We start from the raw sequence: 25,066 nt of genomic DNA, 5'->3' as shown, positions 1-25,066 counted from the left end.
TCGGGGTTCCCCCCCCCCGCAGTCTGTGACAGGCTGGAAGACCGTGAAGGAGCTGGAGAACAGAAGCACCCTAAAGGAAACTGGAGCCCCAACATCCATGGGATGCTCTGGAGGAAGGGTGCTGAGAGGCTGATGTCAGATTTTTCTGAAAAAAATTTTAGAACCAGATTTCTTAATGCAAGGGCTGCTGAACGGGCGAGGTGTGGTGGCTGTCCGTGTTTGGATGAGCACTGCTCCCCACAGTGCCAAGTTTCCAGGCACACTCACCACCCCAGGACAGGGATGCCCTTACAGACAGCAGCTGCTTTGCTGGGCAGGAAGAAAAATCTCCCAAAACACCCAGTTATCTCAGCAAACATGGTTTTCAGTTATCCTCAAAGACAGGCTGCTTTATCAAGGAATAAAGACAAAGAGGAGTGTCTAACAGGCTTTTACTGTTCGATAAAATTCAGCTCAGTCCCAAGTCTGTACTGGAGGTTAATCGAGTGTTCTATTAAAGTCCCCGGTTCCCACTCTTGAACCAGCTGTTCCTCTTGAAGTTGCCTTGCCTTCCATTTCCAAACTTTGAGAACCCTCGTCCCGCCTCCTGGGGATACTCTTCCAGTTCAGGCAACTCCTTTGCCACCGACAGCTGCCAGCGCCTGGTGTCCTTCCACTGTTCCTGAAACAAGACCAATGGAACAAGATTTATGTGCCTGCAGGAGTGTCCAATGTACCTGTATCATTAAAAACAACACTGAATGCACAAGCATTTCCAGACAAATCCCACTGAATACACAGGCATTGCCACACAAATCCCACCCCTGCCAAAATAGGTCATCAGATTCCCCCTGGCAAACACCCACACTCCTGTGACAAAGGATAAACCCTCACCAGGGACAAGACAGAGTGAAGTCAACAGAAAACTGGTGAACTCTCAAATTCATTGGATAGGTCAAAACCCAGAGTAGACAAGGAGCACAGGATTTAGTAAAATCAGGTAATATGAAAACACAAATGAGAAAGAGCCACGACAGAGTATTTTCTAATGATTGTGCTGTGCTCTTTCTAATCACCCTGTTGTCTATGCAACGTCCTTATTAAAACACAAACCTTAACCTCCCAAACCACCCTATATTCAACTCTATATATGGCAGTTGACAAATTTCAAATTATCAACTTTTAAAGCCAACTCTGGCTACACAAACATACCTGTATGTTACTCAGTTCATCAACAGGGATATCAAAGCAGACCCCCTATAAGAGTAAAAAAAAAAAAAAAAGAGGCATGTGCTTTCCAAAGATACATTCAAGGACAGAGACACACAGCTCCAGAAAGGCAGCACCTGCAACCACTCATACATGTAGAAACCAGGGGTGGCAGAAAGCATGGTCTTTTGGGGGAAGCTTTTTATAAACTGAAGAAAAAGAGAATTAAAACAGGAAAGCTCAAAACAAAATGCAGATTCAAACGCTCTGTGCTGACAGCAGCATTGCCTGCCATCAGCCTGTCTGTTTAAAAGTAAGACAGGCCTCACATGGCACCACGAGGTACCAAATTTTTATACCAGTATTTTGGAACTCCTGCCTCCATCACTGCACCAACTGGCCATATGTGTACACACACACACACACACACCCCCCCCACTCCATACCCCTACTTCCCAAGGCTGGGCCATCTCACCATCTTCCCCTTGAGGAAACGCATTGCAGACACTTTGTCATCCACTTCCTCCCCAAGCTGTTCTTTGAGCCCCCGCCAGGCATAGCCCATGCTGTGCATCTCTATGGAACACTTCAACACCATGGTCACAAAGCCCTGCAGGAGACACAGAGAAACGTTTCACAAGATTAAACACGGTCAAATAGCCTGTAAATCACTAACAAACTACATAATAACATGTTATGCAGTATTTTATCCTAAGCAATCAGCTCCCCAAAAGTGAAGCAACCAAAAGCCTCCTAAGAAGCTGAAGGCATCCATCTAACCTAGGATTGCCCATTGATATGAAGGCTAATAGCATTTCTGCATTTTAGTCAGAAGAAGAGATACATTTATTCAATACATAAACTTACTGCTAGAAAACAAGTAAAAAACCCCCAAACTGATATGAGAACCACATTATGTCCAGAACTGTGCTACTACACAACAAAGTGGGCAACGTTCTCCCTAAACGCATTAGAAAAAGGAAGGGCTGTACTTTCCTTGGGTTAAAGATGTCTTTGAGACCAGGTAATCACATGCTACACTTGAAATACTACGAAAATGTAAAAAGATTCCTGATAAGGGAAAACTACAACAGCACAAACCAATTTGTTTGCTTGTAAAATGCCATTAGTTAAACTCTCTTAGAGCATCAGTCTTCTGCCACGTCAGCCTCTGGAGAAATTCTTTTAACTCTCATCACAAGGAAATTTACAGATTACAAGTTTCTCCCAGTAAGAGCTGATTTCAGTTAAATAACAAGCAAAAAAAATCAGGAGCTTGGGGGTGCCAGCTCTTCAGAAACCCTACTGAAAACGCCTGGGAAGAAGGTGCCACACATGGACTGGACACAAGCAGTTCACACATCCACTCCCGTTAACCGCGGGGCACGGTCACTCACGGCCGTGGAGTTGAGCAGGGAGCGCTGCTGGATGTAAGCTGCCCCTGAAATGTGGGCCAGGGCTGCAGCCAGGGCAGCCACTGCCCCCTTCTCCTCTATGAGCTCTTCAGCAGATTTTCTGAAGTAGTCGACTGCAGAAGCAGGAATGCCCTCCAGCAACCTACATGGCGACAACAAAAGTTGAAGAGATCAGAAAAGGCCGGTGTGAAGTGCAGTCGGGTTTAAGGCATCGCCTAAATTGGTTATTTCTGGGAAAGGCAAGCAGAAAAAAAATGGGAACTAAGAACAGCTACTTCTGTAACACTCCTTTGGGTACCCTGGCACCTCCCACCCTTTCTCAGTACAGTGCACCCAACACCATGCCCATCATCCACTTTGCACTGGTCAAATCCTCACTAATTATTTTAATCTGCTTCAATGTAATTTTGACCAATGGGCTAGCAAATATAAACAGAAATGCATGGAATATAAAAAACACAACCCCTGGGAATAAAACAACACAAATAAAACAACAGGACAGGGCTAAAACACCCTCACTACTGCAGAGTAACTCCTCATCATACCAGGTATTGCTCTTAACACACTGCTACTGTATCATCTGAGCAGACAAAATCAGTTTCCCCTCATGACAGTAAATCCCTGATCTATTACTGGTTTCTGATGATACAAACAAAGGTTAATTTTTGCAAGAACTTAGAGAACATTATGTTCTATGAAGAGGTCTATGTTCAGCACAGAGAGGTTTGCTGAGACCATCTTAGGATGTCTACTCACAAAGCAGTTGATTTCAACAACACAGGTGAAGCCTGTATGTGTATGCCCACATACAGCTCTGATCCCTTAAGGCTTTGCATTAACAGTATCTAGAGGAACATCTTTAGACCTTTTCTAAGAACAGGCAAATAAACTTACTTTTTGGCATCGTTACTTGAAGCTTTAATTACATCTGTAGCAGAGGGAACGCCCACACGCTTAAATGTAATCCCCTGAAATCAAGAAAACAAATTAGTTAAAGGTATTTTCAGCACTCTACAATTCAATCCTACCTAAGTCACATTACTGAGACCTCTACTTACTGTCTAGGAGATCAATATACTCTCTATTTAAGTTATTTCCAAAGCTAAAATAAAGCTTTTAAGTTCCTGGCTTTGTTTATCTGGAGCTACTTTACTCCAGTGTACATGCAAACTGTAATGCAAGGCATGGTCTCCTCCCTCATGCATTCCCAGCCTGCCTGCTGACATCCACAGAGGACTGCCAACATGTGAAAACTCCTGAGACACAAGAACAGGTTGATACAAAAGGATTTACAAACACCAAACAGCAACATTTGAGGCCTACCAGCCCATGGGACATGAGTGCCATACTGGACTCACAAGCAGCCCATGGCTACAGAGTCTGAGAGTGGCAGGGTCCTTGTAGGAGCTGAAGAATTTCCTTAAGCAGAGGTTTGAGGCAGAACTCACCGCTTTGTGCTCGACTTGTTTCAGAAGATCTTCTTCTCTTCTCTGAAACAAACAAATGCAGATGCCGGTCCGGCCAGCGCGGCCCGTCCGCCCGGAGCGGTGGATGTAGGAATCAACATCCTTCAGAAATTCAGATCGACAGGAGAAAACCTAATGTCATTCAACTGTCCACATTTCAGATCAAATGCAAGCTAAATTCTAATTCAGAAGCCTAAGGAGTGATACATTGTGTTTATACCCCAACTTGTAACTACACATAAACCAACTAGGTTTGGGTACACTGCCCCACCCAAGTACGCTGCTCAGCTTTAACAAACACTAGCTTGTGAAACATTATATTTGATTTAAATAAAAAGCTCCATTGGAGTTTCAGAAGAAGAAAAAGACAGCAAGAGTATTTTATAATTGTAATGAAACTACACCACACTCAGAAGGCATTCAGAAAAGCTGAAACAATGTCAAAACCTATCTTACAACTTTCCAGAGTAAACAAAACCCAACAGTTTTACTTTAATCAAAGCTCAAAATGCCAAAGTTTAACTAGGAAATTTTAGGCCTGGCATTTACAGAAAAACCCACTTCATTTGTGAACTGGAACATACTTCTGGTGAAACAGAAAAATAACCCACCATTCTGGCACCACAAAAAAACCCCAACAATTTTAATTTCCCCTAATGACTTACTTTTGGTGGTGAGCACTGAATAACAAGGTCAACCTCAGGAATATCCAAACCACGGGCAGCTACGTTTGTTGCAATCAGAACTTCAAACACACCAGTTCTGAAGCCTTTTAATGTAACTTCTCTCTGTTGCTGTGGAATGTCTCCATGCAAGGACTGGGCATCCTGTCAGTGTAACAAACCATTCACAAAGCATTTAGAGGGGGAGTCTAGGCCATATTATCTACAGACATTTAATTACAAACCCCAAAACACTGTGTAGAGCAACAGAACATAATTACAGAGTTGATACCAAAAGAATATAAAGTATCTTACTTTGTGGCTTGATCTTTCTCTGGAACAATAACACTCCTAATTTTTCACTATGACGTGCCAAGGGGGCCAACCTCAGCTTTTACTTCCACGGGAACAATTGGAAGCAATGTTACTAAAGCAATGCTTGGCAAGAGGTGGCAAGAGACTTCTCTCTCTTGTGGTGGTGCTCCCTCCTCAGGCAGCACTGTGACCGCAGAGATGCTAATTAGGCCTCAGCCTTGAGGAACAGCACCTGGGCTGAGCTCCTCCAGAGCTCATCAGACACACTGTCTCAGCTCCCAGGAACTTGTACTGCCTAATGAGCTCCTGCTTTGTAATGAACAGCCTTGGAAACTTTATTTTTCTTGCCTGCAACACAACTCAAGTGGAATGACATTTTCATTATTACTGACCTGAACTGCAGCCAGGATGGAAAAGAACTATGACTAAACCCAGCTCTCTTGTGACCCCCAAGTTTGCTATTCTTGGAGGAGCAGCACCAAATGCTGGATCCTGTGCTGACGCCCTCGAGGCCCAGTCCCTCACATGTTGAGAAGATGCAAAGGCATTGGACCTGCTCCACTGAATTTGGGGGGAACTCCTTAAGCACGTTCAATTCATAAGCAAGTTAAGCCTATGAGTGAGTTACTGTTGGGCTGTAATAAACTCTGTGTGAATCTTTTGTTAAACTGTTTAAATTAAGCTATTGTTTAAGTGCTGTTAAAACCTTTAGGCCTAAACCACTGGTCACCTCCGGGGCTGTTTGGCAAAGGGGTCCACTCTGAACCTTGTGACTCAAGGGGAGTGTCTCCCTTAATCCTTTTTATCCTTACCCTTTTTTTCACCCCCAACGTCCACACAGATCATTTTTAGTTTCTCTTCATTTCAGATTGATTGATTTTAGTCCTATTTTTCTCTGTGTGCTTTAACCATCCACTAGGTTGCAGAGTGAACCCTATCAAGCCAATGGACTTTGTCACACTTTCACTTTAACACCAAACCTGCTTTTGCCAGTGATGCTTCAAGCCACCTAAAACACACATTCAGGACATCCCCTCTCTGGGAAGCCATCTCAAAAACCCACAGAAGCTTAAGTGAACTTTTCAGGGCATTCCCAAACTCTACAGGTGATCTGAACAGCCTCCACTTTTAATGGCAGAGGAAACAGACTGCATTTTGACAAGGAGAAAGGGGAAAGCAACAAGCTCAGAATTCAAATGAGTTGCATGCTAAAGCAAAACTCACCAGTGTAAGAAAAAACATGTCACACATTGACCCAAGAACAAAGTGATTGGATTTACTGTAAAAGCAGCAGGGCCAACAGGCAAAAATTGTTGCTGCAAGTTTTTAATGTGGATGGTATGTGACATTTATCTAACACTGGGTAAACCATGTATTCCCACCACTGCTCTTTCTCCATAAATCAGTATTTAGTATCTAATGGGATTTTCTCTGAAAAATATGCAGCACTTTTCCCCACACTTAAAAAAAGCAAGGATAGAAGACCTGCTCAAAACACCTGGGTTCTGAACAAACTATTGATGGACCTTCCAAGGCCATTCTACCATTTTAGCTGGATTTTCCTAATGACTGTTCAAAGAATAAATGCCATTACGATATGGGAATCCAGAAAGCACACTGATGTAGGATGGGATCTGTGCACTACACTAGCTTCTGTTTACTACAACTGTCTCCAGCTTATTCAGCATAAACTGCACATTTCCTATTGATTGTGTCGTGCATGATTTTAAAGCCAAAGGAATAATTTCATAATCACAGCCAAGAGAATATTTTAACTGCAAAGTTTTACCTTCAGAAACAGCCTTATAAGTCTTAAAACCACCACCCATGGAAACAAGTCATCCACACAGTTCAACCTCCTATTTACTTCAGGGCATCCGACCCTTGAACACCCGACCCCTGCTCCCCGTTCAGTACCTGTTTGAGCGAGGCATTCATGGCCAGCTCATTTGCCTCCTTCTTGGTCTCACAGAAGACAATGGTCCGCCCACGGCTGCCACTGTAGACCTGGATGATGTCCCCAAGGACTCCTGCTCTCTGAGAGGACCGACACTGGATTGCCAAGTGCTGTTTGGGAAGGAAACGTGACCACCACCTGTGTTAAATCTCAGTCAGGCACAGGAACCAAGAAAAAAATTTTTTAAGCTTGCAAACACTACTGCCCCCACGTGAAAGCTTTGCTTACAAAATCTGTACGTCAATCATGTGAAAAGTCATTCCACACCCAAATTTGTAAAGTCAATGCACAACCCATTTCATTGAGGCCACTCGCTCTCAGGACCTGCACTGCTCTGCAGCACAATCACCCACCTCCACAGTTGTGGCTGTCCTTTGGGTCTTTTTTCCAATCAGGTCAATCTGTTCATACTCATCTTTCATGTACTTTTTTGCTACATCATAAACCCACCGCGGACAAGTCGCAGAGAACAGCAGTGTCTGAGGGTTGTTCTCAGAGCCTGGAAGGAAAGGCCATTGATTTCAGACACAGATCCTGACACTTGAGAACTGACAGAAAAGCAACAGTTGCTCTCAAATGGACAGGTTTCTATGTGTACTAAGTCAGCAACAAGAAAACTTAAAAGCAAGGAAATTATTTTAAGTATCCTTTAGACAGCAAAGGCAAAGATTCATCCATCTGTCACCTTGCTTTGAACCTTTTCCAATTCTACCTTGCCCTTTTCTGAGGATTGATACTAGCATCACACAAAGAATTCAAGTTGGGGGTGCAACAGCAGTTTTTTAAAGTAGCATAACTGTGTTTTCTACATTGTCCCCTCTCCTGATCTCAGAATTTACCTTTTTTATAAGCAAATCCTAAGATTTCTTCCACTTGTTCAGCAAAGCCCATGTCTAACATGTGATCAACTTCATCCAAAACAACATGCTTCACGCTGGAAAGTTCCAGCTTGCTATTCTGGACGTGGTCCTTGATCCGCCCAGGAGTTCCCACTAGAATATCAATGCCACTTCTGAGGAGATCAACTGGAAGACAGGAAAACAAGGACAGTGTCAGACTGCTAAAAGACAACATGGTAAAAAGTCAGCAGTACACAGTAACCCTTGTGCTTCCTTTGAAAGCAATGCCACCTGAGTTCCCAACTGAGGTGAAAGTCTAAGGGGGGGGAATGTAGAGTTTTATTCATGGAATGCATTTGGAGAAAGTCGACTCCAATCCAGCAGTAATTCCACAGAGGTTACTCACGCTGTTCTTTATATGGAGTTCCTCCATAAAAACAAGCAACTGACAGTTTCCTTGTGAGATTCTTGAAGTCTCTGGCTACCTGAGTAGCCAGTTCCCTGGTTGGAACAAGAACCAGCACCTGCAGGGAGTGAAAAAGAGACAAAAATGCAGCTGTACTTGGGAGAGGGTGTAGGATGAAAAAAGGGTTTACTTCGTGTCAAACAGCTTGTACTACCACTTTTATTCTACACTTCTTGCAGAGGTGCCCACAGCTTCCCACCATCCCAGCAATATTCCCTGCCTCCTGGAGCCTGCCAAGACAGCCTCAGAGGCAATAAGAGGAAACGAGGCAAAGCATTGCAAGATAACTGAGATGTAGAACAGCAATACTTTTTTTTTCTTAAGTTAGAGCCAGATAAGACACTTCAGTAACATTACCAAGGGCAATGAAGGTGCAGCTCAGCATTAAGGGGTAAGAGCAGTTACTAAACCTGGACTAGTAAGATTTCAACAGACACACAGCATGATGCACTCTAGCCATATATCTGTCCTCCCCACCTGCCTGCCTTCCTCAGGTATCTACCCTTCCCCCAGCATTTTAAGAATGAACTGATAAAGTGCTGATTTTATCTCTTTAAATCCTTCAGAAAATAGGAATTTAAAATTTACACTGCCTTTGAAGTTAATAAAACAGAAGGATGAAAGAGGTGACAAGTCTGCACACTATTACCATTTCTGCAGTCTAATGACACACTGCATTTGCATGGGAATAGGACATCTGATCACTGGCACCTGGTTACCAATTCCATCTCTGGAATTGCATCTGTTGAGCCTCCACACATGGAGGGAAGGGAGGAAGAAACCCCAAAAGCCTTCCATTATCACCATGGAATTTACAGTGAGAAACAACCTCAGTGAACTGAGGCAGAAATCCCCAAAGCAATAGTAAAACTGCTTTCAAAACCTGCCATGCTCTCAGGTTTTGGTGTTAACCCTTAGGTGGTAAGTTACTTTGGGTGCACGGCCTCTTCTCCCATCCTGTGAGACACTCTGGAGTTTTTCAATCAGTGGAAGAGCAAAGGAAAGGGTTTTCCCAGTCCCCGTTCGAGCTTGAGCAATGACGTCCTTGCCATCATATATGGGCTGGAAAGTCTTCGCTTGCACAGGGAACAGGTATTTGACACCTCGAGCTGCAAGATAATTGAAAGAGGCTTCACTAAAAGCTGAACAAACAATTAGAAGCCCTCATAAACAGCCCAAATATACCGGGCACATCATGTCAAATCCTGTACACAACAGGAGATGTGACTTAGAAAAAAAACACTATCTTTATATTTTATTCCTGCTCTAGATCAAAAGGTATCCCACTCCCAAACACAGAGCTGAGTATCCACAATGAAATACAGCCTTCTTTGGGATATGTGGTGTAAGACCACAGGAGAGAAAGGAAAATAAACCCAACATGTTTTGTCTGATACAGTCCAAGATTTTGTGGTAGCTCGGTTTTGAAGGTGGGGAGTAGGTGAGGGTGTTCGTTCCAAAACATTCCAAAACTTCAGAGAGATTTTGCACAGTGGAAATGAAACAATACATCCAGGAGAAACTTTTGAGCAAGGAAAACGTAAAGGAACACAGAGAATTTTTGTCTGAAGAACAAGAATTGCACAGCTTCCCAACACAGAGGACAAGAACCCTACAGCAATTACAAAACTAATTGAGAAGAGATGTGAAAACGCCCAAAAATATGAGAATAATCACAGACAACCCATTCACAAGAGGCAAATGGTCTTCGCACACAAAACTCCATTAAGTTTATTTAAGAAGCAATGTTTTAGAGAGCAGACAGAGGAAGAGAAGTAAAGATACACAGTAAGTGGAATGATGCTGACAAGAAAAGAAACCCTGTCTCTGAAATGTAGATCAAGGAATAATCACTGCATAGAATAAGAAATTCACCTTAGGGCACTTCAAAATGAACAAAACAGAAACTTTTTGCCTACTAAAAGCAGTAGATTTTTTTCAGTCTACAGTGACTGCTCATACGCATATTCTTACCACATAATAAATTTAAGATGATTTAGAACAATCTACCCTTGGGCTTCTACTTATGCAGGTAACAGAGTGCAATTCTGAGCAAACATTCACAGAAACATCTTTTACCCCGTTAACTAACCTGTGAGAAGGTTGATAGTGTTTTGGGAGAGAGGGAAATTAGAGAAGGCGCCTTCCTTTGCTTCTTCTGTCAGCTCCTAACAGGATTAAAAAAAAAAAAAAGATCTATTAGCCCTCAAGAGATAAGCACATAACATTCCCTACATAGGCACTCAAGAAAAGTGGTACATTGCTTTTACCACCACAATTTCACCATCTACCTCCTTCCTGTTTAAAGAAAAAGAAAACCCTTTTGACACAGGTACCTGTGCATATATGCACAGCAAATCAGGAAAGGCAAACTATTTGTTAGAAGTCTTAACTTAGGGTCCACTGAAACCATTAGAAAACTGTTTTCCACAACAAAACATACTTGGTGTCACAATTCAGTGTGCAAAGCAGGAACTTCCTTTTCAAAGACACCTAGTCAGTATAACATGCAAAGAGCTTTGAACTTTAAACACCAACTAAATACTTAAAGCTCACAATTTAGCTTTTACTTCAAAGATCCATTGTTACAACCAATGTACAAAAAGCACAAAATCTCTTGATTCACGTTCCCACCTGAAATACAAAACTACCCACAGAAGGCCCTACACAGGGCAAGGCAACCTGCAGGGCCCCCTTGCACGTATCTGCGAGGCCACAGATGAAACGGGAATTATAACTGCGCCTTCCCCTACAGGACACCTCGCCAAATACTTCTTCAGACGTCCTGCCAGCAGAGAAAGTGCCATCACAGCACAAATCACGCTTCTGGGATGGTGACTGCCCGTGCTGCAGGGAGAAACCTTTATGCTGCGAGACACAGAACAAGCTGCGACACGAAGAAGAGGAACACATGGAAACTGCTCGCTGCTATCCAGCCTCCTGCACTGCAGGACACGCTGCTTCAAACGAGGGAGAAAGCACGTGGAGAGCCAGTTCCCACTGTAGGTGCATGTGCTGCCGCGCCTCACTCAGCCCCGCAGGAACAGGCGGGAACGGGCAGGATGCTGGGCAGGATGCTGGGCAGGATGCTGGGCAGGATGCTGGGCAGGATGCTGGGCACTCCCGATGCGTGGAACAGCGGAATAAGCTGCCTAGGACAGCTGCCTCGCGCTCCCACAGCCCTCGCACCTCAAGTCTCCACACAGCGACCAGTACATGCTATTAAGCCCACTAACTACCAGCAGGACGCTAATTAATAAAGACCAGGGCTCTGCTGCCAGAGCATCCCTACCTCGGCGTCGCTGTCCTGCTCTCCGCCGGCCCCGCCCTGGGCAGCCGGGGCTGTCCCGCTGTCGCTCGCAGTGGGGGAAGATTCCAGGGCGTGCTGTGCGACGTCGCTCTCTCCCACCGAACCGCTGCTGTTCTCCTTGATTTTCTTCGTCTTCTTGGGCAGGGGCGGCTCGAGGTCGCCATTCCCCAGCTCGCTCTCCTCGGGCTGCGCCTGCTCGCCCTCGGCCTTACCGCGCCGCCTCACCTTCCTCTCCGCGGCCTCGTCCTGCCGCGGGAAAGCCGCCGTTACCCGGAACCCGCTCCCCGGTCCCGGCCCGCCCCGAGTTGACCCAGGCCCCCTCGAAGCCCGCACAAAATGGCCGCCCCCGCGGCCGCACGTGGTGCTCCCACCTTGGCCTTCCTGCGGCGGCCGGCGGGCAGCGGGCTCGCGGCAGCAGGCGCCTGCGGCTCGGCGGGCTGTGCTCGGGCTTCGGCGGCGGGCATGGCTGGCGGCTGCTCCCCGGGCAGGTGCGCGGCGGCGCGCCGCTCCCGCTGCCGCTCTCGGCTCGGCGGCCCCAGACGCGCGCCCCGCCCGGCCGCAGGAAGTGAGGAGGGCGGGCCGGGCCGCGGGCAGCGCGCCGCCAGAAGCACCAGCGGGGCCGACCCGGCTCGCCGCACAGCCAGCGGAGCCGCCCAGCGCCGCTGCCCGCCGGGGCCGCCGCCGCCCGCGCCGCCGGAGCCCGAGCCGCGCCGCCCGGCCCCACACGGCCCCCATGCAGCCGCCGCACCGCCCCGCCGCCCCTTCCGCCGCGCCCCCCTTCCGCCCGCTCCCGCACCACCGCGGTGCCCGCACGGGGCTCTTTGCAGATCTCCCCTCACAGTACGCCTTCATGGGACCTCCCTCACGGATCTCCCCTCACAGTACGCCTTCATGGGACCTCCCTCACGGATCTCCCCTCACAGTACACCCTCATGGGATCTCCCTCACGGATCTCCCCTCACAGTACGCCTTCATGGGATCTCCCTCACGGATCTCCCCTCACGGTACCCGCCCCTGGAGTTCCCCTCTCGGATCTCCTTTGTCTCCCACAAAACCGCGTTCTTTCCCCGGTGTGCAGCAAGCCGATACGGACACACACTGATTCCCTGTTTCGGAGCTGCCCAAGCCCGGGTGCTCCGTGGGATCCCACAAGTCGAGAACAACTACCGGGCTTTCCACGCCATTATTAACACACAAAAATTCAGTCAGTAACTTTCCAAGCACAGCCCGTCTATTAGAAATGGTTAGTAATTTCCACACCAGTAACGTAATCCCAGCCAACTTCTCGACATGCTCAGGGGAAGGGTCTGCAACTGCGTAGGGTCTTTTTGACTTGTGGGCATGAATTTCAGTATTATAATGAACATAATTCAGCTATAGGGTACATGGACTTTGAGTATTTTGCCAAGTTAGCAATGTAGACATAGACACGATCATCTTCATTTACATCATCCCTAAAGCTTGTCAGTTCCAGGATGACCTTGAGTAAGGGATGCTAACTGCTACCTGTTCCACTGATTAGGTCTCCTTTTTTGCTGGTTAGGTTTGAAAATATACAAAGATATCACATCAAAGAACATCCTGACTTAAGACAATCTTGACATTTTCCACATTTTGCAACACTCGCACAGGGACATCTCACGGATCTCTCCTACAGGGCTCCCCTCACAAGGCTCCTCCTCACACTTTGGAATCTGTCTTTCCTGCCCACAGTTGTATAAGCAGTCACAATTTGGGACAGAAACTAAAAAAAAATAATTTTAGAGAAAGAAGAGCTTCATTCTGATTCCACCAACAAAAAAAAACAAACCTGGACTCATCTTTAAGGGGCTCCTGCTGCCACACTCCCAAGTCCAGCACCTACCTGCATCCTCATTTGCAAAACAATGCTTCAAATATGCAACAGAATATGAAGTTGTAAAATAATATTTAATTTTATCAGAAAATGTACAGGTTTGAGCAGCAATTAAGATCTATATATTATACAGTGAACCAGGATACAGTTTTGAATGCAATAGACATATTCTGGAAAAATTCAAATAGCAATATGAGAAACAATATGAGAAACAAAGGAAACATTTCATTTTTTCTTGTGGGCTTTTTGGGGGATTTTTTTTTTTGGGGGGGTTCTTTTTAAAATGAACAGAATCTTATTTTGAACAAAGTAGTACTGACAAAAAAAAAGTACTTTAATGAAATATTTTCCCCGGTGGTACAAACACACAGAAACTGCCTAGTGTAATGTAATATATAAAATACTTCAGTCCTGTTTTTTTCTGGATTGTTGAAGTTAATGTTCAAATGCTCTGCTGAAGCTTCGTTTCTGGCCTCTGCCCCTGAATCTGTTTCTACCCGAGCCACCACGCCGCCCATTCCTGGAGCTCGAGCTTCGGCCATTTCCTCCTCCTCCTCCACCTCCTCCTCCTCCTCGTGAGGATTCCACTAACTCTGGTAATTCAGTCGCCACACACAAACGCCAATGTTTTGAATCTTCCCATTTTGCCTATCAAAATAAAGTCAGACATAGCAAGTTAAATTCTAGGAATGCCAATACAGGGTATGTAATAATTGTTAGGTTTGCTCAACTGAAAAGGTAAAATTCTGACCCAATATATGGAATTCAAGCTTCTAACTGAAGGGGCCAATACTGGTCTCAAAATTTTAAGCCTTCAATTTTTAAGAACACCACTATAATTATTACTGATTACAAATCCAGAGCCTCCCCTCAGTTACCCTCTAATCCAGAGCCAAACATTGCTTTAGGAGTGAATGAATACTAGGCCATGAGGGTATAGAGACGCACTACCAGAGAAACACCTGAAGCAAAGATAGGAAGTCTAGGGAATTTTGGCATGAGAATACTAATTCTGCCAAATGAAAACCTGGAATTCACTTTTCTGTGGTGAGAATTCTGGGTGAAAATGGGGGCAGGGAACAGAAAAAAAGGGGAACAAAGCTTGCTGCTGATGAATCCAGTAGCAGTGACAAGGGGTGGAGTCTTCACATCACCTCTTTACTCAGTGTAAAAGTCTCAAGCCACAGGGGAATGCCTTAGGAAAGGCATTCAGGAAAAAAACACCGTATGCTTGTTCTGTTCCTAAATTCCTTCAAGCCATCCCTTCTGCCACTAAAAAAGGCAGGATACAGGTTATGTTTTCAGTCTAACCCAGTCCAGCCAGTCTCATCTACAGTCTGCTGTACCCAGAAATTGCAATGAATGTACCTCTATTTCTTGTCGGTCTGCTGCAGGAACGTCAAAGCACACACCCTAAAAAGAAAGAATAATTTTAATGGATACAAGTCAAGCCTTTTAAAATGACTGCAACTAAAAACCATAGAGCCTACAAATCTACACCTGACAGCGAGGCACTGTCAGAACTGTATGTCCTAAGAAATCCTATTCTGCTTTGTCAGTTAGCACACACCTCATACCTCTTAGCTGTCCTGCTCTCCCCACAGCCATGCATTATCCTTCCTCCTTAGCACAGCAGCAGAGCCCCAGGTCCTAATACAACACACTGAGGCCCAGTTCTGTCCTTACCAACAGTGCTTGGAATATGGAAAAACACCAAATACCTCCCCTGACCATTGCTGAGAAAGGCCTGCAACAGGCAGAGCCCAGTATCAGAGACACGAACCAAAAACTTACCATTTTTCCCTTGAGGAAACACATTCTGTTCACCTTCCGATCGACATCGTCACCCAGCACTTCTCGCAGCCTTCGCCACGCGTAGCTCATGTTGTTTATTTCTTCAGAGCAGCGCAGGATCATTGTAACAAAGCCCTAAAAAGAAAGGGGGCATGTTCCATTCCGTCAGAGGAATCAGCTTCAGCACACCTATCACACACCAGAGACCTGCCCATCTACATTTAAGCGCCACATAGATACTGTTACAGGGACGTATCTCCACAGCCACTATATTGTTGCTTTAACAAAATCAGTAGTTCCCAGTGGCTCAATCTAGTGCTCAAACAAAATCTAGGGAGACCAATAATTCTCTCTTAAGACAACCCAGAGGTGTGTTGTTTTTCCCCAGGTCCAAGGCAGACATTAAGCCATGCACCCTTCCTTACCGCATCCGAGTTCAGCAGCGAGCGCTGCTCGATGGAAGTAGCGCCCGAAATATGGGCCAGAGCTGCAGCCAGAGCGTTAACTGGTCCCTTTTCTTTTATCAGCAACTGAGCAGATTCTCTGAAATACTCAATAGCTGTCTGAGGAACAGAATCCAGGCACCTAAGTAATTAAAGCAAAAAAATTAAAAGACGTATACACTAATATTCACTGAGCTCTGGAAGAGAAGAAAACCAGTAGTCCAAGACTTTAATAGGGATCAGAAAGTTCAGAGAGACAGCAAAGAGCAACCCAAACAGCCATTCTGAACGAGGAAGGCAGGAAGATAGAGCAGGACTCGAGTTCCCAAACACACCTCATGGCATCTTTACTGGAAGCCTTTATTATGTCTGTTGCAGTAGGAACACCAACACGCTTGAATGTAATGCCCTGAAATTTAAAAGGCAAAATACAAATTAAAATTGCAGACCATAAATAAGTCAGTTCTAAAGAAGCAATACTGAATTCCAACAAAACAAGCATTTAAGCCTATCGTTTTTTTCTTATTTTCACCTTTTAACTCCCAGTTTTTCCTAGTGAAAATTGCAAGGTTAAGGTTACACATAAACAGGTAACACTTAAAAGGGCTTTTATGTACCAGGTCAGTTCAAATGATTCAGTGACCTTAAACTGAAATAAACAGAGAGCATTTTGGCAGAATCCTGGGGAAAATAAAGTCCTACAAATTCTAAATTATTACTTTTAGTCTGATTGATTCGGATTTAATACAAGTCACAGAGCCTTAGTGTAAATGTGAGTCTGCATTTTAAGTGACAACAAGAAACAATCTCATCCCAACTGAACACTTCATTGGCAAGAAAACTACCATATGGAATAGTGCACAAAGTGCAAAAATGCAAGTAACACTTCCCAGTAAAGCTGCACGTATGCACATCACTGATCAGATCACAACCAGGATGAGCACTATACTGTTAGTCCTGTGAGCTTTTCCTCACTTCCACAGGGACAACCTCACTGGCGCTGGCAGAAAAAGCGTGGGCACGTGCAGAGCTCTCCCTGCTCCACAGCAGCTGACAGTGCACCCACACTCCCCAAGGCACCCGAACCTCCACTGGGTGCCTCCAGAGCTGCATTCTGGAACTGAGCTACTGCACACAACATTACACTTTAACACGCCACCCTTAACACATCAGAGCTCTCTTTAACACGCCACCCTTAACACACCAGAGCGCTCGCAGACAGAGGGAAACTGCACTGTACCGCTTTTTGTTCCACGTGTCTCAGCTGGTACTCCTCCTTTCGCTGGTAAAAGCAGATGCAGATCCCAGTGCGCCCAGCTCGGCCCGTGCGCCCGGAGCGATGGATATAGGACTCCACATCCTTCAGAACAGACAGCCCCGTGAGTCACCTAATTCACTCTCATTCAATCAACTCATTGCACCCACCCAACTTGTACAGGCTATTGTAGTTTAAGCGTGAGCAATGCACAGTAACTGCATTAAGAGAATTAAATGAAAAAACAGTTTCACTAATGTCAAGCGAATATGCTTTCCCATAATCCTCTAAAAAAGATGGTTTGAAAGCCAGAGCCATGAGCATGGATCAACTTGTTTATGCATCACCACACACTTGGAGCGTATGTACCTCTACAACCGTCCCACTCACCCTTCTGCACATCAATGTGAGCATGGTTACTGTGATATTAATAGCAAATCCACTGAAACACTGTTTCTTTTAAACACTTAATTTAAACCAATGTTCTCACTGTTGGGGTTCCTTCCTCATATACACCCCTCCTTAGTGAATAATTCTTCCCGCTGCTTCCAGACTTGCAATCACTACACCCAGCCTTGAAGAAGGGAGATGCTTTGAACAGCCTCCTAAAAAGGCATTTTAAGGAGACCATCTTTAAACATGCTCTCAAAAATTCCTGTAAGAAACTATTTCTACCTACTAGGGACATTTCTCACCCTTACATTCAATGCTGATAAACTGGGTGGGCAATATCATCAGCTGACAGCATGTACTACTTGATAATGGCATTACAAATTATGACAACACACCCAACATAACAGTCTCCTACCTTTGGTGGTGAGCTTTGTACAACCAGGTCAACTTCTGGGATATCTAAACCACGGGCAGCTACATTGGTTGCAACCAGAACTTTAAATGAACCATTTCTAAAACCTTTCAGTGTGATCTCTCTTTGCTTCTGAGGAATGTCACCATGCAACGACTGGCAATCCTGAAAAACAATATTATTTTAAAACTGTACCAAAATCCAAGACAGTGCTCCATTTTATGGTCAGTTTTGGATACAACACCTTGGTATTTGATAAGTACTTTATGGCAAGATACAGAAGAACTGAATTACCAGAGTTTATATTTAGGAGCCTGACAACATTTACTCAGTAATTCTTATTCATATCCCTCAAAGGCCCTTAACAACAGCAGGAAAACAGAATTGCAATATGTGTCTTATCTCCACGTCTAATTACTGTGACATAGGAAAGAAACTATGCCCTAACTTGCCATCCACACCATCTATGCAAGGCTTGGCTGTCTCAAAATAGTAACTTACAATTTTTTTTTAATGTCAGAGAGAAAGACTAAAATCCCATCTGACCACCTGCAAAAGCCTGCCTTATCCACTCTGAAACTCTCTTTAAAACCTACTCAGCATAGGTCTGCTATCAACATAGGGCTGATCAACATCTCTGACAGGTTTTGTTACTTAATACAGATGATGAAATACCTGTTTGATGGAAGCATTCAGAGCCAGTTCATTTGCTTCCTTTTTGGTCTCACAGAACACAATGGTCCTCCCGTGGCTGCCACTGTAGACCTGGATGACATCCCCAATAACTGCAGCTCTCTGAGACCAGTGACACTCTATTGCCAAATGCTGTGGAGAAGAATTCCAGTGCTTAGCTTATGTAAAAACATAAGAGTCTTTTAAAATACATTTGAAACTGTAAAATACAGAAATGGTAAAGAGTTATACAGTTTCCTGATGGGGAAACGTGCTAACTCATGTTCCTGGAACAAGCAAAATTCACAGGGCTCTTATGTCCACCACAACTAGTCTAATGGTCAGTAAAATAACTACAGTAAGAGGAAATCAGGCACATATGGATAGTATTCCTTGCTATGGAATTTACTGCACAGCCAACAAGGGCCTACTGAGCTGGGGCACTACAGGAAGTTGAAAAAAAAAATCTATATACAGAATAGCTCAAATCAACTGTGATGTCTACAGTGATTTAGAAGAGCCAGGTTGATGTGTGTGCCTTTTGCTTCCCACTCAGATAAATCCAGATACAGAACCGACACCCAAATCCCAAATCCTCATTGCATGTGAGAGTGTATATGGTTACTGGATGCTGGGAGAAGAGAGGCATATCCTAAACCTAGAAACACCTGACGAAGCAGTAATGTGCCTTATGCTTAAAAACAAGTGCTCAAAACAACTTCCAACATCATTCTGATGATGCACCTTCTGAAGCATAAAAAACGAGGTAAAAGCCTGAAAACATTCCATGTTAGACAGATTACTCACTTCTACTGTTGTAGCAGCCTTTTGGGTTCTTTTCCCAATAAGGTCAACCTGTTCATATCTAGACTTCATGTATTTCTTGGCCACATCATACACCCAGTGTGGGCAAGTTGCAGAAAACAGCAGTGTCTGGGGATTGTCTTCAGAATCTTAAAAAAAACCAGAACAATGTTTCACAAACTTCATACATTTTGTCTCACAGATGCACACAAGTTGATTACATGGGTGACTAAAAACCCCAGTTTAAATGTCAGTACATAAAATAAAGAAGGCAGTTCAGTTCTTTAAATTCATGCATTATCAGCATCTGGAGAAAAAACACTCTAGGAAGTCCAAATATTTTCCAAATTAGGAAAAAGTTACTATGACCAAAAAATCCAGTCTGTTTTCAAGCAGTGTAAAAGGCGAAAAGCTAATTCATTTTAATTAGAAGAAGTCCAAGCACGACTTAAAGATAGATGTCAAAGACAGTTATTTACAAGCCCCCAGGTACTGGACTTCAAGCTTTGCAAAGGTTCTGTGAATGATTCCCACTTTCACATTTCTTCCTCATGAACTGCATTAACAACATACAATATTCCAATATTCCGTCATTTCTAAACAAAGCCACCTTACCACTTTCACAAAAATACACCTGAATTTTAGCAAACTAAATTATTGCTAGTATTTCCTACTATTTGTTTGAATATTGAGATTACCCTTCTTGTATGCAACTCGTAAAATGTCTTCCACTTGCTCAGCAAACCCCATGTCCAGCATCTGGTCAACTTCATCAAGCACAACGTGTTTCACCTTGGTAAGGTCCAGTTTGCCATTCTGAAGATGGTCTTTGATACGACCAGGTGTCCCAACCAAAATGTCAATGCCACTTCTCATGAGATCAACTGGTAAACAGGAAAGAGGAGAGGAGCCAGCAGTGAACCAGGGAGCACTCTGCACATTAGTAACACGTGGTAGCTAACAATGAAACACCTTCTTAAACCATTCCTAGGTGCTCTCCTTAAAAATATGGGAACAAATGAACAGGAAGAGAAAATCCGGCAAGAAAAGCTAAGGTAGAAAATCTACTGCTCTTCCTGAATGAAAAAAAAAAATCACCTACCTTCCCTCTCCCCATGATTTAAAGAGTAGCAAACAATGAGCATCTTTTAATATTCTTTAGAAATAGTTCACTCTTCCCACATTGTCTACCTTAATTGGAAACTTTTAAGAAATTTACTTATTTAACCATCCAAATTACTGAACTCAGCTCCTTCCTGAGGTTCTGTAGTAGAAAAATTCATCCCTAACATCCCAAGATATAACACAAGGAAAGAGCTGATTCTCATTCCTTGTTTACAACCACCAAGACAGTAAATTATGCTGTCACAACAACTCCTTCTCCACTTTACAAATCCTCTGGATATTCCTTATCACATGACAAACCACATACCCACTCACAGCTCTAAGACCAAATATTTTTTAAAGAAAATGTGTTTACAAGACCCTAAACCCAGATTATACACACAGTATAGTCTTTCACTTTAATTTAAGGTAGATGAGCAGATAAGCAACACCAAGAATATAATTGATAGCCAGAGCTATTTATCTCCATAAGATGCATTTTGAGCTACTGAATTCCCCATTAATAGTCTCCAGTTCTTGAGCTAAAAGTGTGTGCTTGGAAAGACCCAAATGCATTTCTTAAATGTCAGTCAATCAACATTTCAATTATTCGTCCTAAGTGTCACTTACTTTGTCCATTATATGGAGTTCCTCCATAAAAACAAGCTACTGTCAGCTTCCTTGTGATGTCCTTGAAATCTTTGGCAACCTGATTTGCCAGCTCTCTTGTTGGACAAAGAACTAGAACCTACATAGAAGAAAGACAAATAGATGTTCTCTCAGCATGGCTTCTGCCAAGAAATCACTAGACTTCTAATCATCGATTTAGACCTGACCATTTACAAAATTAAAATAAAAAAATCTAGTTTAAATAGTCACTTAAGCAAAGGTTGGAGAAACACGCTGCTTGAGCCCCATGTAACATCATTAAACTCCTTCAAAACATTCTCATTTGGGACAGGCTAACTTCTTTTTAAATTGGGTAGGAGATACTTAAATCTTACTTAAGTTTAGCTCCTGAACAGATCAGGAGTTACAAGCCTCCCTCTACAAGGCTGCTGTTTGAGTACAGACTGAAGGATCTGGGTAATACAAGGCTTTTACACCCACTCAGTAATGCCCCACAGTCCTGTGAGAAGATGTAAGGAAGAGCCATCAGCTGTCCCTTGGCTTCCGTGTGACTCAGGGAATCATGTTCCACCTGCAGAGCCGTGTTCAGTGCTAAAACACATCCCTGCAGAAGCACCCAAGGAATTCTCCTCTCTCCAGTACACAGGCTTCACTGCAGGCATGTAACTAATTCAGCTTAACATGAGATGGAAGCACTGCTCTCAAACCTGGCATCAGTGGCTTCACAAAAGGAACCTTAAAATCTTTATCCTGGTAATTCTTTCAAACTTCAAACCCATTACCAAAAAAGCAAATAGTAGTGTATTATGGTAGAGTGAGGCCTGAAATCTTTTTGAAGGCTCCCTGAAAGCTTTCCTTTCCTTAAAGGACTGCCAAATCTAGGGACAGCGTCTCAGTCAGCAAGCCAACATGATGGGCAGATGCATCTAAAACTGATAGTACTACTTTTGGAATGCACCTCAGGTAATCTATGAGAAGGGTGACAAGATGAAATAAACTGACAGAAATTATTAATGGGGACACCATGAGCCTTGGCCTGTCTCGTTTAGGAGGCATCGTAAGAGTTCAGAGAAAAACCACACGTGGTTTTTAAACCACACTGGCAGAATGCACACAGATCATAACGAATCTGCATTCTCTGGAGCAGAAGCTTCAACATTTGGTGGTGGTCCTTGTGAAAACTAAGTCTGTTTTTAGAACCACCCACTGTTTATGTGTTTAAAAAAAAAAGCCTGTTTAAGTAGACAGCTTTTATCAAGCTGTCAAGTTACCGTTAGTAACTAATCTATTCCTAATCTGGGAGAAAAACAAGCAGCCAGTAACCTGTGGCCCTGTGGGGTGACTGAACAAAACTGCAGAGGAACACGTGGCACACCTGTGGTTTCGGTCTCCCTGTGGCAGAACAAGGAACTGACAAGTGGGTAGAGCTGTCGTGCTCTGCACTGAGCAGAGGCTGTGAGGCAGCACAGGGCACAGGCAAAGCCCAGTGAACACAGATTTCAAACAACCTTTAATGTGGGTTGGCTTATCCCTGCACAAACCTGAAGAACTTCCCCAGTGGGTTAAAATCTGAATCACTGGGACGCAGGACAAAGCGAAACGAGCGTTCTACCTCGGCACAGTTACCTTGGGTGGACGGCCTCTTCTCCTTTCCTGGGACTCTCCCTGAAGCTTTTCAATTAAGGGAATGGCAAAAGAGAATGTTTTTCCTGTTCCAGTTCGTGCCTGAGCAATGACATCTTTGCCAGAATACACTGGGTTGAAGGTCTTCACTTGCACAGGAAACAGGTACATCACTCCTCGAGCTGTGACAATTGCAAGAGACTTCCTTAATATGATCATTTTACAGGTGTTCTTTCATACTCTTCAGTGGAAGTTATTCCAATCAGCATTTCCATCAACTCTACACTAAGTCAGGATTACATCATCACCTCCACTGATTTATTTATTACAGGGGTCATCTGCAAAGTGCCCTGGGTCTGTCCATTTTATTCTACTTCATATCACCACACACAGTACCAGCTGGGACAGATGAAATTATCAGCCTTTATGGGAGACTTTGAGGACTGTGCCTTTATTTTTGTAATAGTCCCTAGCTATCCATGAAAACCTCTTCGTTTCAAATCTCAAAACCTCTTCTGTTCTTCTCTTAATTCATAGTAAGTCATGTACAACCTAACATCAAAGATACTAAATATAACTGGTTTTCCTTTATTCACAACAACATAACCTTTAATTGAAAAATTCTCACACGTCACTAATTTTTTCCCCTTAGCTTATGTCATTTAGAATTCTACTGTAAAGGCTGAGCTGGGCAACACTGCAAACAGGAAAGTCTGTGCTCCAAGGTGTGCGTAGAGCAGGCAATCCCTGTCTCCTGCACAGTGCCCCTGCTTGCACATGCACAAGAAGAGCACACCTCAGAGATCACTGGTCCAGTATGTTGGGCATAAAAACACATGACAGAGATCACTGAGGTTCTTTTTTTACCTTGAAGAAGCTGGACAGTTTCTTTGGAAATAGAAAAATTGGAGAAAGCCCCCTCTTTCTGTTCGCCAGTCAGCTCCTGTTGGGTAAAGAACAATTTGGGTAAGATTCCACATGAGTATCACGTGACTGTCAGTAAATCCAAGGTAACAGCACAGAAACTAGTGTCACACACTTCAGTGACAGCATCACAGCTAAAGGGCCTTCTTTGATTTACCATCATACCTTGAAGTTGGACAAAGTTAGCAAGCAATCTGTAAGTGGAGACTGCTTCATATCTAACAGCATAATAAATGCAAAACACCCAAATCAAAACTCTGAAAACTCTGAATTAGAATGGCAGAATATCCTTAGTTGGAAGGCACCCACAAGGATCACCAAGTGCAACTCCTGGCTCGGCACAGAACACCCCAACACTCATATCTAACGATGCTGAATCATATCAAAGCTCCATCTCACTGCAACCTGTCTGTCCACCAAAGCTGACAGACTGCTGAAGTGAGGAAACCCTGGTGCACTGATCTGGAACTTCAGGACTTTCTTAACTCAAAATTTTTGCAAATAATCAACGGAATGGACAATTCAAGAAGCTTTAAACCCTGATAATTTACAGCACTTTCACCTGATTGGGAAGGGGGGGAAGGGATAACCCATTCTAAATCTGGCCTTGTTGCAAGACAGGAGTTGAAAGCTGCACACACCACTTAACTAAACCCAATCGCTGGCTTTACCTGCTCCTGCTCACTCTCGCTCTCGCTGTCACTTGACGTCTCACTAGAACTGCTCTGCCGGCTCTTGCGGGAGGATTTGCTGCTTAAGGAAGACAATTTTGGTTTCTCCAGGCTTTCTTCTCTCGCATGACCGTTCTGCTTACTGACACTCTTCGACTTCTTGACTTTCGGGGTATAAACCGCCTCATCCGATTCCTCGCTTTCATCTGTAGGAGCCTTCCCCCTCTGAAACTTGTCCCGGCTTTTAGATTTCTTCTCTTTTTTCTCCTTCTGGCAAGGCACAGAGCAAATGAAAACACGCGCTCGTGGATCCAAGGACAGGGAACAGGGAAGAGGGCGCGGAACAGTTAAACCTTGGAGCGCACGTTCTAGTTACTGCGAGGGGGGGAACAGGTAGAGGGCAACAGCCCCCCCGCCCGCCGCCACGAGGCTCCCGGCGCCGCGGCGCTCGGGGGAAGCGCTCCGTGGGCTCCCGCCGGGCCCAGCACGTGCGGCGGGGCCGCGGCCTGGCCCGCCCGCGCACGTGGCGCCCGGCCCCGGCCCGGCCCGCGGCCCCGCCGTGCCTCCCGCGCCCGGCCCACGGAACGGGCGGCGCGGGGCGCGCGGCCCGAGCCAGGCCCGCCGGGCACCGGCCCCAGCGCGCGGCCGCGGCCGGGCCGCTCCCGGAGCCCTTCCCCGGTACCTTGTGTGCCGCCGGCGACCGCTCTCCAGGGCCGCCTCCGTGTCCATGGAGCAGTCGGAGCCCGACTCGGCCCCCGCTGCCGCTGCCGCACCGCGTGGCCTCAGGCATCGCCGCCGCTCCGCCACGCCGCGCTCCGCACCCGCCGCGCGCCAGCCGCGCCTCACGCTCCGAGCGGCCGCCGCGCCC

At 44.9% G+C, this 25,066-nt stretch overlaps 2 protein-coding genes across 2 annotated transcripts; both read right to left on the bottom strand.

Annotated features, from left to right (window-relative positions):
* Positions 1 to 414: 414 nt before the first annotated feature.
* LOC103759756 (nucleolar RNA helicase 2) lies at positions 415 to 12,470 on the bottom strand. The gene is made up of 14 exons (XM_029962588.1): positions 11,601 to 12,470; positions 10,401 to 10,476; positions 9,239 to 9,417; positions 8,249 to 8,366; positions 7,843 to 8,028; positions 7,357 to 7,502; positions 6,964 to 7,113; positions 4,735 to 4,896; positions 4,052 to 4,171; positions 3,498 to 3,571; positions 2,586 to 2,745; positions 1,664 to 1,798; positions 1,192 to 1,236; positions 415 to 661 (listed from the first exon to the last, which is right to left on the bottom strand). The coding sequence occupies exons 1-14, from the start codon at positions 12,468 to 12,470 to the stop codon at positions 494 to 496; spliced, it is 2,589 nt and encodes an 862-aa protein (XP_029818448.1). The 3' UTR covers positions 415 to 493.
* Positions 12,471 to 13,528: 1,058 nt separating this feature from the next.
* Positions 13,529 to 24,988, bottom strand: LOC103759766 (nucleolar RNA helicase 2). The gene is given in 16 exon segments (XM_018079964.3): positions 13,529 to 14,121; positions 14,842 to 14,886; positions 15,268 to 15,402; positions 15,693 to 15,852; positions 16,046 to 16,119; positions 16,951 to 17,070; positions 17,774 to 17,935; positions 18,446 to 18,595; positions 19,250 to 19,395; positions 19,945 to 20,130; positions 20,981 to 21,098; positions 22,607 to 22,785; positions 23,471 to 23,546; positions 24,199 to 24,470; positions 24,885 to 24,954; positions 24,956 to 24,988. Coding segments are annotated over 16 exon segments (2,139 nt in total). The 3' UTR covers positions 13,529 to 13,908.
* Positions 24,989 to 25,066: the final 78 nt, after the last annotated feature.

The sequence above is a fragment of the Manacus vitellinus genome, unplaced genomic scaffold, assembly GCF_001715985.3.
Source record: "Manacus vitellinus isolate BGI_N305 unplaced genomic scaffold, ASM171598v3 scaffold_48_pilon, whole genome shotgun sequence".
NCBI lineage: Eukaryota > Metazoa > Chordata > Aves > Passeriformes > Pipridae > Manacus > Manacus vitellinus.
Note: the sequence above shows the minus strand (reverse complement) of the source record. Positions and strands in the feature narration are given on the sequence as shown.